The 15552-nt window shown below is 39.1% G+C and overlaps 1 protein-coding gene across 1 annotated transcript; it reads right to left on the bottom strand.

Annotated features, from left to right (window-relative positions):
• Positions 1 to 1070: 1070 nt before the first annotated feature.
• On the bottom strand, positions 1071 to 14251 carry LOC125241530 (polypeptide N-acetylgalactosaminyltransferase 35A-like). Its single transcript, XM_048150057.1, has 11 exons — positions 13955 to 14251; positions 11755 to 12027; positions 11526 to 11661; positions 10873 to 11293; positions 10015 to 10255; positions 9354 to 9499; positions 7125 to 7277; positions 5111 to 5328; positions 3605 to 3734; positions 2673 to 2807; positions 1071 to 1347 (listed from the first exon to the last, which is right to left on the bottom strand). Exons 1-11 carry the CDS (start codon positions 14073 to 14075, stop codon positions 1216 to 1218), a joined length of 2106 nt encoding a protein of 701 aa, XP_048006014.1. The 5' UTR covers positions 14076 to 14251; the 3' UTR covers positions 1071 to 1215.
• Positions 14252 to 15552: the final 1301 nt, after the last annotated feature.

A 15552-nucleotide genomic window follows, 5' to 3' on the forward strand; every position in this document is an offset into this window, starting at 1 on the left:
ATACCTACTACATGTATTGTATGCTTATCATATAATGATGCAGGACATATTTAAAAATATATAAACATGATTGCTGGTACTTACATGTACGTATAAGATTGTATATACCCAAATACTGCTCTTTCAACAGTATGTATGGATGAGATTCTTGAGTCTGCCGACCGCCAACTTTATAATGGATATTGAATACCAATTTAAAAAAAAATATTATTAATTATAACATAAAATACAGTTATTCTTAAAACGAGGTTACGATCACTTCACGATGGTATTTTTTAATTCTATTCGATTCTAGTTTAGATCTTTTAGGTGAAAAAATAGAAAGTTGTATGAGAGTAACTGGTCGACTACTCTATAGAGTATCTAGAGTCGAGTTTAAACAAATAGTTTTCTTTACATACTCATTTCTTTTTATATAGTATGCTTAAGAAAATATGCATAGATTATTGATTACATAATTGATTTTCTAGACAGTATTTCGTCACTACTTTTAAAAAATCTCGTATCTCACGCTGTTCCTTAAAGTTAAAACGCAGTAAGTCTATATGCATTTCATACATACTTACTACAATTTTCTTTTCATTGACAGACGAAGATACAAGTTTTTTTTAAAGTAGTGACGATTTGTAAAACAACATTTAGCTACTTTTCTCATGCAAACCTTATAATGTCGTAATTCGCTATTAAGAATAATATACATAACATATAACACATACTCGTACATAATCTCCGGCCTGTATTCCCAAATTGGGTAGGCAGAGCGCATGGAATAATATATTATTCATATAATCTATTGTATTAGAAGCGCTTTTGGAACGGTACGATAGGCCCATGAAAATGAGCCAACGAATATATTAGGTACTTATAACCAGCCCGTAATATTATCATTGATCGATAAACTTGCACACTAGTGTGATAAGCCTTACCGCGCCGGTACCTTACAAATAGTGCAAAAAATACCGCCTGACATGATAAGGTTTATCACGCTCGTGTGCTAGGCCCGCAGGGCCTCTATATACTAATGTCCAGATCTAGGAGCGGACCAGCGTCCTCTCTTTACCGGACAAATGCTTATATCGCTCGGCCCTGTGGTAATTGTGATAGCTCGAAATGTAACATTTACGTTATTTGACATCGTAAAAACATTATTTGACACTTTCAATGAATGAAGACCTACAGGGGCCATCATTAATCGCGATAGATATAGTGGCCAGTTTAAGATCTGATGAAGTCCCATTGATTCGTCGGTTGGTTGTCACATATCACCATGAGGAGGGGCTCCGACCTGTAAGCGCGTTCGACTCCAAGACACATACCTGCCGCCTCGTTGTAAACTGGACTACCTGCCTGCAATCAAAATAATTCATTTTTTTGTGTTTGGTATAAAAACAGATTTTCTATAATCTGGACACTGGAAAACTTATTTCCGGAATATAACTAAGAGGTCACTTAAATGGTCTCTGTTGGCTTGCACAGGAGTGAAGCCACAGTATGCCGCCCACGGGTTAAGAATAATCACGCTTACCCCTTTAGGTACTTTATTATACTGTGGTAAGGCACTGATGGGACCAGTGCCTTACCACAGTATAATAAAGAGTACTATCGTACAGTATGGCCACTCCCGCTCCCCGCTGAAAGTGTCGCCCAACCCCTCTCGGTTACCTCACAGTTACCGCCTGTCAAAAACACAAACAGTCGACCCGTCATATTTCACTCATACAAGCATAGTACGCGTTCACCTACACGAGCTAAGTCTGTGTGCTAGGAATGCGCCTCTTTCAATATATTTGATCGCCAAGTGTCCGAGGTGTGGCCTTACACCCGAGCTGATACAGTCAGCAGCAGAAGTTCCGTGGCGGGCAAGGTGTTCAAAATGAACTTGACACGATCTTATTTTTAAGACAATAAGAGCGTGTTAGGATCATTGTGAACACCTTGCCCGTTACGGAACTTCTGCTGCTGACTGTACGATGGTGAGGTTATTAGCGAGTTGTTAATAAATAATTGACAATTTTAACACATGTCATTAAAATTCAAAATTAAGTTAGCAAACCTCGATGTTTTCGGTTGTAAAGGGTTACCCATCAAATTGATAATACAGCTAGAAGAAAACGGGCCATCTAAGCTTGCTTGAGTTATAATATTCTGGCAACATTAAATATTCTAATGAATGGAGTTACATCTCCGTCTAAAGTCGTGATTAGGAAACGACAAAGCGCTCTTAAACTTTCGCAGGCGGTAACTGTGAGGTAGCCAAAAGCGGGTGGGCGGCACTTTCAGCGGGGAGCGGGAGTGGCCATACTGTACTGTACGATAGTACTCTTTATTATACTGTGCCTTAAGAGACCCTTCTGGTTGACGGTTGATCACTGGTGGGCAGAGTACTTCTCTGGACAAGGTCATAACATAAGGTCTTAAAAGACCCACTAAAGGCTAGTTAAAGTGTGACGTGGACTCCTGCGAGTTTCGAACCATATCTATATTATATCCGATCATGTCCTTACCCTGCTAGTGGAGTGCCACGGAGAAATTAATGTATAATTTATGACCTGTAAATTGGCTTTATAAAAAAAAAAGAGTGTTGATTCCCTTACAGGCAGAGTACTTGTCTGAACAAGGTCATAAGACCCAGAAACCCACTAAAGGCTAGTTAAAGTGTGACGCGGACTCACCGAAGCCTTGTGTTTCCACTCCTGCGAGCCGCCGAGCTCGTGGCACTTGCCCAGCGTGGGCGCGACGTTGCCCGTCGCGTCCAGGCACAGCGTCCGCCCCAGCACCAGCTCGTTGCGACTCGTTTCAAACCACATCTGGAAATATACGTAGGAACCATTATTTATATACCCTTACTGGTTTCCAAAAGAATACAAGTAGTCCAGAGTTTCAAATCCACACTGAACCTATATGTGAGGCAACACATATTTTTTTCCCTATTTTTTGAGGTGACAACCTCATTATCCTACTTATTTTAATGAGTAGTGGCGTGTTTTCAGCAGTGGGTCGAAAACGACCCTATGGGCATATATGAGTTAAGAGGGCTTTCATGTGAAAAATAGTGAAATTGCAGTGAGTAGTTTACAAATACATATATAACATATTATAGGACTTTCTACTTGGTCTAACAACATATGAGAAAATGGCCAGAAGTGGTAATAATTGTGACGGTAAAGGTTCGTTTTCAAAAAATTGTCAAAAATAGATAATAGAAATTTATAATCACTAAGGCATAAGAGCAAGTTTAGTAAACGTTGCAAATTAATTTAGTACGAAAATAACTTCGATGTGATGTAGATAATGTAGTAATTTCCGAAAAAAATTGAAATCATCTTAGCCTCGTTTACCCTTTTTCAAAACCTTATAATAAAAAATTATGTAGTCTGAGAAGATAGTACAGGATATACGGTATTATGAATTTACCAGTTTCAGTATTCAAAATTGTCCAAATTTTACAAATAAGATCGACTAATTCAGCGCTATACGCGGGTTTTCCTAAACCCTTCGTTACCGAAATTAGTAGTCGCAATTTTTTATTTGTATGGGAATTTCCATAGACTTCTACTGCGTGTCTGTTAACTGTGGTTAATGCAACTGGCCCCGCGTCTCTTACTTGATTTAGCGTTCGTATGCAGCTGGCGAGGATCAGCCCGCTGCCCTTGCTCTTGATGTCCTTGGCGCTCTGTATGCACAGCGACGTGTTTTTAAGTCGGATTTGGAACGAATCGGTGTAATTGCGCTGCCTGTTAAAAAAAATTCAGATGAATTCTTAGAATAATTGTTTTAAAGAAAAGGGTCCTATACACAAAAACAGTACAACCTAGCTAACTTAGGGTCTCCCCATATAGCGTCTCGCGAGCGTAGCGTCGGGCCAACTGCATGGCAAAGCCGTCCACGCGGCGTCTTTTTTCCATACAGTTGGCCCGAGTAATTTCTGATATTCTAGCTAGATGTGGGGAGACTCTTAGTATTTTCAAAGGTGTCAGAGCAAAGAAGAGCCGACATGGCCGCAGTGACAATCGATCACACTCCGTGGCTAATGAAACGCGACTTGCTCTGTCGCGTCAATAGGGAACAGTAACTGCCAGAGGGCCAAGTTAGAGCAATCACAGTGCCAATTCGCAGGCAGATTTCCAAAAACGCCTAAATATTACACCTGTTTGAGCCGGAACTCAAGTTTCTTTAAATAAAACAGGTATAAAATATATTACCATTTCTTTTAATGGATTTAGTTACAGATCTTTGTCTAGGACACGCGACAGAGAGAGTTTTCGATTAGTAAAGAAAAAAGGGACGCTGGTGCCGCGCACCGTGCTTTTATAGTGTCGCGACGGGGGAAACCGCGGCGCTTCAGTCTTCATTCCTATTGGTCCGGCAGATCGAGGCTCTGGCCGCTGCTCATTGGATCAGCGGGGTGACCGGAGGTTGGCTGCCCTGTCAGTGTTGCCAGTCAGGGCGTTAACACTCCTTTCGAAAATCTGCGCTAGCAATGGTTTCCAGCAGTAGCCGTTGCAAGCGCACCACGAATTGGTGTATAAATAAACAAATAAAAAGCTTCAACTAGCTATTAGTGTTAGTGAGACATGAAGCGACCGCAGCTGGAATATCTTCAGTTTTTCACCTTGTGACGGATCTTTTTAACCCCCGACGCAAAAACGACGGTTTTGTCTTTTTGTCTGTCTGTCTGTGTGTGTGTCTGTCTGTGGCATCGTAGATCCCGAACGGATGAACCGATTTAGATTGAGTTTTTTTTTTTGTTTGAAAGCTGAGTTAGTCGGGAGTGCTGTTAGCCATGTTTCATGAAAATCGGTCCACTATGTCACGGTCGGGGGTTTTTCCGATTTTTTTTTTTTGTGGTTAGGTTATTGAAATACAAGGTGCACTGTTCGGAGAGCTGTCAGTCGTAGAGTACTGACCTGGAATGCCAGGACTGGAACTTGTCTATCTATCTATCTATCTACCACTTGAACGACTTGCTCTGCAGACGCTCTCGCAGCGCCTTACACTCAAATATAAGTTAGACATACTTGCGCTGCCTGACTGGTTCTGCCGCTAGCTTCATGTCAAACACTTGTTCAACTTAGTCCCAACTAGAGAACTGTAGCTGTAGAGCACTGACCTGGAGTGCCAGGGCTGGAACTTGTTCCTCCCGGGGTCGTTGAGCGCCGCGACGCGCCGCTTGGCCGCCGAGTCGTCGCCCAGCGCGAGCTCCGGGTAAACGTGCTCCAGGTACCACTTGAACGACTTGCACTGCAGGCGCTCTCGCAGCGCTTTCCGCTCGGATACGTCGCCCACGGAAACGTGTGCCGCGGAGGGGTTCTGATGTATCACTTTTTTCTGCAAAATATCAAAAATCTAATTAGTTTAGTTACTGACAAATACATACATACATACATACATACAATCACGCCTGTATCCCATAAAGGGGTAGGCAGAACTCACGAAACCACTAAAGCTTCAGTGTCACTCTTTGCAAATAATGGGTTGAAAGAAAACGAAACTGTGACATTGCAGTGACAGGTTGCCAGCCTCTCGTCTACGCCACAATTTAACCCATATCCCATAGTCGCCTTCTACGACACCCACGGGAAGAAAGGGGGTGGTGAAATTCTTAACCCGTCACCACACAGGCAAATTACTGACAAATATAGTGCGAAAAGGGTTTCCTTCGTGTTTTTCCGGAAACGTTCCTATTTGTCATGCTAGTTCGGACAGTGTCAGCACGTCTTGTACTGACACTGACTGAAATAGCACGACACGTTCGTACGTTTCCATAAGAATACGAAGGAAAATCTTTTCCCACTACATCCACACCTCGGACACTTACTGGCGATCAAATATATGAGAGAGGCGCGTTCCTAACAAACAGTCTAAGCTCGTGTAGGTGAACGCGTACTATGCTTGTATGAGTGCAATATGACAGGTCGACTGTTCGCGTTTTTGACAGGCGGTAACTGTGAGGTAACCGAGAGGGGGTGGGCGGCATTTTCAGCGGGGAGCGGGAGTGGCCATACTGTACGATAGTACTCTTTATTATACTGCGCTACATCTGTACCATAAAATATATAGATGACAAGTGGGATTTTTTAATGTCCACAGTTTTTTATGTACTTGGTTTTCGTAATTATCATTCGAATACTCCAGAGTCCAGAGTATTTGAAAATATACAGAGTGGAGCCTGTAACAAAGGCGAAGAATTGAACTGTAGGCTATTCTCCTTATACTGATCAACATTTGTTCAGTGACTTTTAAAAATTATAAAGTCTTTAAATTTTTAATTTTTTATACAAAATAAATATTAGCTTCAATGTACGCCATCATTGTTGTCATTGACGTTGTCTGTCACACTTTAGACTTAACAGAATTCGCAATACATTACCTCTCAGAAAAAACTTTCAATGGTGATAAAAATCAAAATACAAGTTATTTTTAAAAGTCACCGAACAAATGTTGATCAGTATAAGTAGAATAGCCTAGAGTTCAATTCTTCGCCTTTGTTACAGGCCCCACTCTGTATAACTGCGTGAGCTCAGTTTGAAGTAAGACGCTAACCAAGAGATTTTTGTACACAGACTCGCTGTATATACCCGGTACAGCAATATATTTAATTATGCGCTAGAAATAAATATAGAAAAACCGGGTCAGTGTTGGAAATCTTCGAGTCTCCAATCCAACCATACTTTAGCAATTAATTAACGACATAAGCAGGGCTCGGATACCGGTTAAATGTTCAAACCGTTATCATGTTCTTGCGGCAAAACCTTCAAATTTCGTTTTCGCTCAAAAAACAGCTATTTTTAAACCGGTTTTTAGGGGAACGCTTTCATAAAGGATTCGTTCAATTAACCGGTTAAAAAAATAAACCGGTTTATTCCGCAGCATGATAGGTAATACTATTCTAACCAAACAAAAAAAGTCGCTGCCGACTAGGTCGCTGAACGTAGGTATTTACGCGCCGCCGGTGCGTCTCGCCGCTCGTCGAATAAACCGGTTTATTTCAGTTAAAATAAAGTTCTCATAACGTTCGCGTTCTTTAGGAAGTTCGGAGTAAAATAGAAATAAACCGGTTTTAACCGGTAATAAATAAACCGGTTCCGAGCCTTGGACATAAGGAGGCACAAAAGTGTACGCACGATATAATCGTCCATCCACACGTAGGCCATCCGCATGGAGTTGTGCAGCATGTAGTCCTCCTTCTCCCCGAGGCCGTAGGGGCGCCGCTTGCGGAACACGTGCCCCACGCGGCTGCACGGCACCAGCTCTAGGCTGCCGCCGCACATCCATATCTGCAAAGAGGATCGAGTATTATAGAGAGTTACTGTCAAAGTAAAATGTGTAATCACAGTGCAGACTGCCATGTCTCGACACAGGCTTAAAACTGTTGAACCTCAGTTTTGACAATTTGGCCCATATTCTTAGCCTGATATGTGTTAAAATGTCAAATATTAATATTAGCGCCATCTAGTCGAGCGTCCCCCAAAGGTGTATCGCCATCCAGGTCACCGTACCTTTTTCAGTATGGTTTTGAGGTACATTTTTTTCTCAGACTTTATCTGTCTATACGGAGTTCCATATGTCTTTGATATCTGAAACGGGGCGCTTTTCTTACACCGTTTTTAAATAGCCGGGTCCACACAGGGCTAGGCACGTGGCGAGGCAATTTCCTCGGGCAGCAAACGGGCTATGTAGAAGAGGCTCGGCCGAGGCAGTGCGCGTGTTATGCTCGGCCGAGCAACCTACCTCCGTCTTAGCACATGCCTCGAGCTCTGTGGTCCCGGCTATATGAATATTTTACGACTTTTTTTATTTGATACAATATTTTATCGCTGACTGTACTTTCCTTTGAACGGGCAACTAATAGGCAGACAACTCATATAGACTGGCATCTTTCAAGTAATGGGTCACGCACGACATCACGACATGACAGTAGTGGACGGCCCATCTCGTATCCATAATCAGATTAGCTCGACGGAACCCTATTATTGCACTGTGGCCTAACTTATTTATGTGAAGTTCTAACTCGGTTGAATAATAGGAAGTGGGTCTAATTTAGTTTGCAAGAGTTAGCTCGAACATACATTGCAAGTTAGATCAAAGTTCTTCCAAAGTTTACTAAATTGCCTGCGTCGCATGTCGCATTCAGGAAAAAGGAAAATACAAGATTCATAATTGTTTTTGGCCTTATGGTAATACATATATTATGATTAGGTAAGCCAAAAATGATATAACAAAAGTGAATTCTACATAACCACCCACGGAAAGTTGGTTAACTTGCCTGATTCTACAAAGACTGGATGAACAAGTTAGATGCCTCTATATCGAATACTTTTTAAAGAAACTATTTCAAGAAATTTTTTTTGACACCTTACACAGATCAACTTTGTCCCAAACTAAGCAAAGCTTGTATAAGCGACGATATACATACTTAAATAGATAAATACATACTTATATACATAGAAAACATCCATGACTCAGGAACTGTGTTCATCACACAAATAAATGCCCTTACCGGGATTCGAACCCAGGACCGCGGCTTAGCAGGCAGGGACACTAGTGTCACTACCGACTGAGCCAGACCGATCGTCAATACTTACATTCGGTGAGATGGTTACAAGAAAAAATAATAACGAAATAAAATAAAAAACACATTACCGTGCAGAGCGCATGATAGCTATACGTGATACTATTATTCAATTTACAAACAATTTGGTTAAGGTTAACTCCCCGTGCTAGGAATTGCTCTATCATTTATATACAGCGCGTCCCAAGACTATGGGACATGCAGGGAAAGTACCTTAAGTATCGTAGACAGGGTATTTTGCTAAAAGACTTATGTTTTTTTTTAAAGATAGATTCTGCATTCAAATATTTTCTAAGCATTGCTTGATTCGTCTGGGACTCGAGCAGACTTATATGTATAACACACTAGCATTTTCCCGCGGCTTCGCTCGCGTTAAATTCGAAAATAGTGGAATACTCCATAGAAACTTCCACCCGCCATTTTAGGGAATTGGGGTTTTAAAAAGAGACAAAAAGTAGCCTATGTAGCTCCATCCCATCAACTATACCTCCACTTAAAAAATCTCGTCAATTCGTCCCTCCGCTCTGCCGCTCACACACACACACCTTCCCATTTATAATATTAATATGGATGACACCTACTTTTATGATGCCGATCGAAATAATGGCCAAAAAATAATTATTCTTCTTAAGTAACACAGTATTTTAAAAGCATGCTCTGGTTTGTAATACACTATTAATGGTGAGTTTTGAGAAATCTGCGAGTCGTAAATGACACGTTCAATATCTACACGAAATAAAATACCCACTACTTTCTAATTTAATATAAGTATGGTACTTACCCTAAATGAAATCTCTAAGTTTTCACCTCCCCATACGTTCATACCCGAGTCGTATTTGCCGATGTAGTTGAAGTACTGTCGGTATATTGCGAATAGTCCGCCCGCCATTGTAGGAGACTTGATAGGTTGCACGAAATCTTCGTCAGCTAAAAACATTCTGATATTAAATAGATAGGTTGTTGTGTAGGCAACTATCTTACAGATGTAGTGCAAAAAGGGTCGTATTTTTATTATTTATTTATATTTATTTATTATTTATTTATTTTTCCAGAAACGTTCGTATTTGTCATGCTAGTTCAGTCAATGTCAGTACATCTTGTACTGAGACTGACTCAAATAGCATGACACGTTCGTACATTTCCGTAACAATACGAAGTTCAAACTTTTAATTTATTTTTTATCGTGTCGTGCTATCTCTGGTACCTAATAATAAGACTACTTTTTTATATAAACTTACATCAAATTTATTCATTGATTGATCAATCGACCAAAACCTCAAAGAAAGTTTAGGTATTTTAACAGGATCTCTAGAAATGATAATGATGATGCACACCTGCTAAACTTATATACGACGCAGATAAGTTATGTAGCAGTAACTTATGTAGACCGTGCATGGATGCATACGTAATAAATTATCACTTAGAGATTATTAAACACATACTTTTCAATGTTCCTTTAGGCAAGTTGTCCCATTTGAAATGTAGCCCCCAATTGAAGCCGCCGCGCACCAGCGGGCTGGCCGAGTACTCGAAGGTGTCAGCATTGATGACGTCGATGACGGGCGCCACAGCTCGCGTCGAGAACAGCACCGTGGTGCCGTCCACACCCTCGGACAGGCGCGCAAGGAGGGGCGGGAGCCACTCCGTGTTCACCTCTATGTGAGAGTCCAGGAACACTAGTACCTGCGCATCAACATTCATATACAGTCGACTACAAAAAGATGTATCCACTTTTTCACCTTATTACAAGGCAAAAAGGTGAAAAGGTGGATACATCTCTTTGTAGTCGACTGTACAGTCGCGTTCAGATACATTGGAGCGGTCAAGGTGCTCACAAATATCTGAACACGCCTCTATTGTGAAGGCGATAATGCGTGATCAGAGATTTTTACGTGCCCCGGCCGCTTTGATATCTCTGATGGTAACTGTATACAAGTGCTTCGAGATAAATCTTGAATAAACACGGTAAGCTACGTAAATAGGGTCCAGATGGAACGAGCCGCCCCGTGAGGAAATCACCACATGAAGTAGCTTATAAGACGAGATTTATTACGCCCGAGGCAATACAAGGCAATTCAGTTGGCGAAGAGGTGCGCCCATCCGCAATTCGAACGCGCAGAAATTTCCACTCGAGTTGAGTGGTTCTATGTGAACCTGCCTAGTTTTTCAACTTTACTTAGCATGTTTGCATCTAACTACAAACATGATATAAATAAATACGAAAAGGATGGGATCTTGTGAAATAGAGACGACTACAAGTCCTTATAGGCACACATATCGTTTATCTTAGTGTAACTTACCTCACCAAGGCTATTGTCGGCCCCGTGCAGCCTCGCACGAATGAGCCCCTCCCTCCGACTTGTCCGTAGAAGTCTTATGCTAAAACCATGTTTCGGATCCCTGTCAGTGGGCTTCTTCTCGCCATTAGGATCATCAATGATATAATCCACAACATTCTCCACATCTATGTTATTAGTTTCTATCATCTCTTCATCCCTTCGCATTTTGTTGTTGAGATCGTTAACAGCTTTCTGTATGTCATCGTGAAGACCTTCTATATCACTATAGTCATCAACTAATATTATTTCTTTCAAATGTTTCTGGTCTGTTCTGTCTAATATTGAATGCACAGAACGCATGAGAGTTTCAAAGTGTTCGTTGTAGAAACATATAATTATGGATGCTTTTGGTAGCTTATTACTGTACTTTCGTATACGACATCTAAAAAAATTATGTATAATAACAATCTTTTAACAAACAAGATATTAAGCACAGACTTATTGTGATGTAGGTGGTTTAATACACCACAATAGAAATAAAATAAGTTTTAACTATATAAAATGATATTGTGAAACTGAACCAACACCGGAAATAGTGAATAAAGAAAAGCAGATAGTAAAATGATCATGTATAATTGCAAACGTAAACCATTTGAAATTAAAGAGATACTTACAATTTATTTCTTGTGTCAGGTACACCCCTGTGATTTCCTATTCGTTGTGATATAAGTGTGTTAAAAGCATGCAAGTTGTACCCTTTGTCGCGAGTTCTAACGTCTTCAGCATTGCGTATCAGTCCAAATTGACTGTCTGGAACACACACAAGCAAGGAATAAATTATACAAAGAATATGAAGGAGCTAAAAGCGAATAGTTATTTTATTACACAAACAAAATAGATTACCTAGACTTTTGTCAGGCTTGGCTGATAGTTTGAGTCCCATTTGTTTGGCATACTTTTCTTTCAACATCATTTTCCTTTGATATTCAGATGGATTTTTCTGATACTTCCACATGTTTCCTGAATATTGATTTCTGACTCCAGGGGTATCATACAGTAAATCTTTGCCCTCTAGGGCAGCAATAGATTTGTCATTATTCTTTATTCGGTCCTTCTCCTCGGTATTCACTAAACGATAATGTATCTTTTTCTCTCCATTTATCATAACTGTTTCACCTAAAACACAAACATATGTCTGAAATTTAATTGTTTTGATAATATCAAAACAAATATATCTTTGAATGGTTATATTACATGAAATTAAACCAAAAAAAATGGTAATATTGGTTTTATAAACAGGCTTGTTCACATCAATTTTGTTAAATGTTGAGGAATGTTGGTTTAATTTGATTTGGTTTCAGTCAAAGGTTATTACATAAATTTTATTTTATTTATTTCCTATAATTACATTACCTAACACATATTATTTGTTTATCTTTTCCATATCTCGAGACCATGGGGTCCCGGACATTTGGGACATTATTATTATTCAATTATAGGCGAGCAGCCATTTAGCTAGAGCTTGTGTCACACAGTGTCTCATGATTTATAGTTAGCAAAGTCATGTTAACTGTCATACATATTGTCACTACTTTAAAAACTCTTATCTCATGCTGTTCCACAAAGTTAAAACGCAGTAAGTCTATATGCATTCCATACATACTTACTACAATTTTCTTTTCATTGACAGACGCAGATACAAGTTTTTTTAAAAGTAGTGATGATATATAGCATTCAACAGTTCAACTGGATCCTTTTAAAAAGTTTTGTGTTCTTAAAGGCCCATCTATACTACTAATTCAACTTTTGAACCACAGTGTAAACTCCAACCACTATATATTATATATGTAACTGAATGCAAAGTTGAAGGTTGTCTAAACCACTTTCAAATCCCACCTTTAATTCATTGTCAGATGATCATTTCAACTTTTGATATCACCATTTGTACACTTGCATTGCATTTGCATTTGTGCATTTGTTAATAGGCTTGTGCCGTTTCGTTCGTTGATCGGAGCGCTCCGATCTCGTTCAATCGCTCCCACGAACTAGTTCGCTCTTTTAGGTCTTTTGCTCATTTAGTTCAGCCAGACCAGCGACCACTGCGGTCGGAAAGATCAGAACGAATGGGACCGAATAGTGTCAGAATGATACGAATAGTCCACAGATAGTAAAATTCTGGGCCGAAAGGTTGTAAGTAACCAAAGTTTATTATGAAAACTTGCCTTTTTTTGTTGCTCTGCTAAGTAGCTCTCGCTCTCGGTCGGCGCAGTCACACATTCGTTCTCGATCCAAACCGCTCACGCTCGTCGATCCTATACTGAACTAAATGAGCAAAGACCGATTCTCAGAGCACGGAAAGATTCAGTTCATTTCGGTCATTGATGGGATTTTATTCCTAACAGTTCATAGTTCGTGAACGACACAAGCCTGTTTGTTAACCTTGGTTCAATCTCCATAACTTCTATGTTTCATCTCATTTAAAAGTTAAGCCAAAAACTGTTCCTATGCCTGATTGGGGCTTTGGTTGCACCTTGGGGAAAATTGCCTCCCAAATTTTATTTTATTGTAGATTGTATGTCGTGTACAATGTCATATGACATTGCACACAAGATGTTAAAGCATGCGATCCTCGTTCTGGGTCGTATCTGGTCCAACAGGTCTCCATTGCCGTCCAGCGGGGTAATGCAGCAGGAATAATGGGGACTTTCGAGCCAGGTAAGATCCAGGGAGGAATATTTTAGATTTAGTGTAGGACCTACCTGATTTATTTTGTATTGATTTAATTTATGTTACATTTTATATCATTGACACCAATAATATTATGTACTAGATGTTAATGTGACAAGGTATAGAAATCATCACATATTTATGTCAGTGACTGTACATGAGGTAGTAATTAAAGATGTGTAAAATATGTAGTAAAATATTATATTGTTGCCTACTTAGAAGATCTTACCAAGCCTTAATTATTTATCAATTATAATAATCATAACAACGCAAGCTATGTAATGGCAAAAATATCTAAACATAGTATCAAATAACTGAAGATTTTTTTTCATGTAAATAATTAACTCAGATAATAACTAATAAATAGTACACTTACCACTCATGTTCAGCAACCAGTACAAATACAAAGATACACTCCACGTCGCCGATGCAAATATTATGCCCCAAAGAAAAGAGTTATTTATTTTACCCATCCTTCTAAGACAATATTTTAACATCGATATATTTAAATAGCATTGAATAATTATTCAATGCACAAAGTACTTTTAAAATAAGGACACAAATTAAGTAACCCGGGTTTTAAACTGCATTACACAATAACTCTGGCTGGAATAAAGTCAACACTCTCAAAATGAGACAAGTTATATTATTATTCTAAAGTATTTGGAAACACTTGAACCGTTTTATAGGCATAATACAATTTAGTATTTCCGAGCCGAATACAAATAAATGAAATGCTGAATGACAGATAGACACAGTGCGCCGCGATACGCGGCTACAACTGAAGAAAGACATTACGAAAGAGGACGTTCGAATATTTACAATATATCCTATGGCCTAAATATTACTCGACGAGTATTAAATTTTATTTCAATGTTATGATTACTATGCTCCCTAAATCATCCCTAAACAATAGCTAAAATATTTATGCTTTTGTAAAATATTGATGTATATTTTATAAACGTTGATATTAATATTAGAGGACCTAATGATGTTAATAAATTTACCCCAATCGAGAAGATTCTGAACGTGGAAAGGCACGAAAGGCCTTCGCCAATTGCTTGACATCTTCGCATAGAACCGTCACGGCAAAGAGGCTTTGTATACTTTGGCAACTCTGGCACAAAAGTGACATAAGCACAAGGCGGTAAATTATAAAAAAAATCAGAAATTATTTAATAATAAATGACAGCTCCGAGTTTTTTTTTTTTTTTTATGGCATCGCGCTCCTGGCGCATTCAGCCAGCCGAGTAAAACGGGGGAACGGAATTAAAGGATTATTAAATAAACGGGAAATACGGAATTTTGGGGATAGGATCAGGAAAAGGTGACATATTAGTTTGATTGACTTTCGTAATCGCAATGACGACATGTAGTCATACTTGTTATGGAGAATTTTTGGCCAAAAGCTGCACTTTTGGATGGAAGCAAGCCGCTTTGCATGGTGATAGTAGACATCATAGTAAACTATTTTTTCCGAGGATATCGAAATTTCATCCCTTAGGAAACCGAGCGTAGCGAGGTGTTTTATGAAAATGAAAAAAATTCTATCTTTTTATTGTATCGTCCGATTTTGACAAAACGTATCTCAAATGAAAGGTATTGCTTTATGTAATTTAAAAAAAAATTAAACAAAAATTATTATAAAAAAAGTAAGAAAAAAATTTAAAAAAGTAAACTTACGTCTCGCACTGAATAACTTCAAAGAATGACAGACAAAAAGTAGGTACAATGTCGATATATAAGTTTTTTAAATCAAAGACAGATAAATTCATCGTTGAAAATTAAAGACCGCATCGAAATCGGATTAGCTTTTTTTAAGAAACAAGTTGCCAAAGTTGGGAAAATTTGCTTTATATGGCCACTTTGAAATTCCTTTGCCAGAAAGTCAGAAATAATATATTTTTCTTACACAGAAAAGTACATAGTGACAGTACAACTCAAAATAAAATAAAAAATTCCGAGGATATCATA

The sequence above is a fragment of the Leguminivora glycinivorella genome, chromosome Z (genome assembly GCF_023078275.1).
Source record: "Leguminivora glycinivorella isolate SPB_JAAS2020 chromosome Z, LegGlyc_1.1, whole genome shotgun sequence".
Classification (NCBI taxonomy): Eukaryota; Metazoa; Arthropoda; class Insecta; order Lepidoptera; family Tortricidae; genus Leguminivora; species Leguminivora glycinivorella.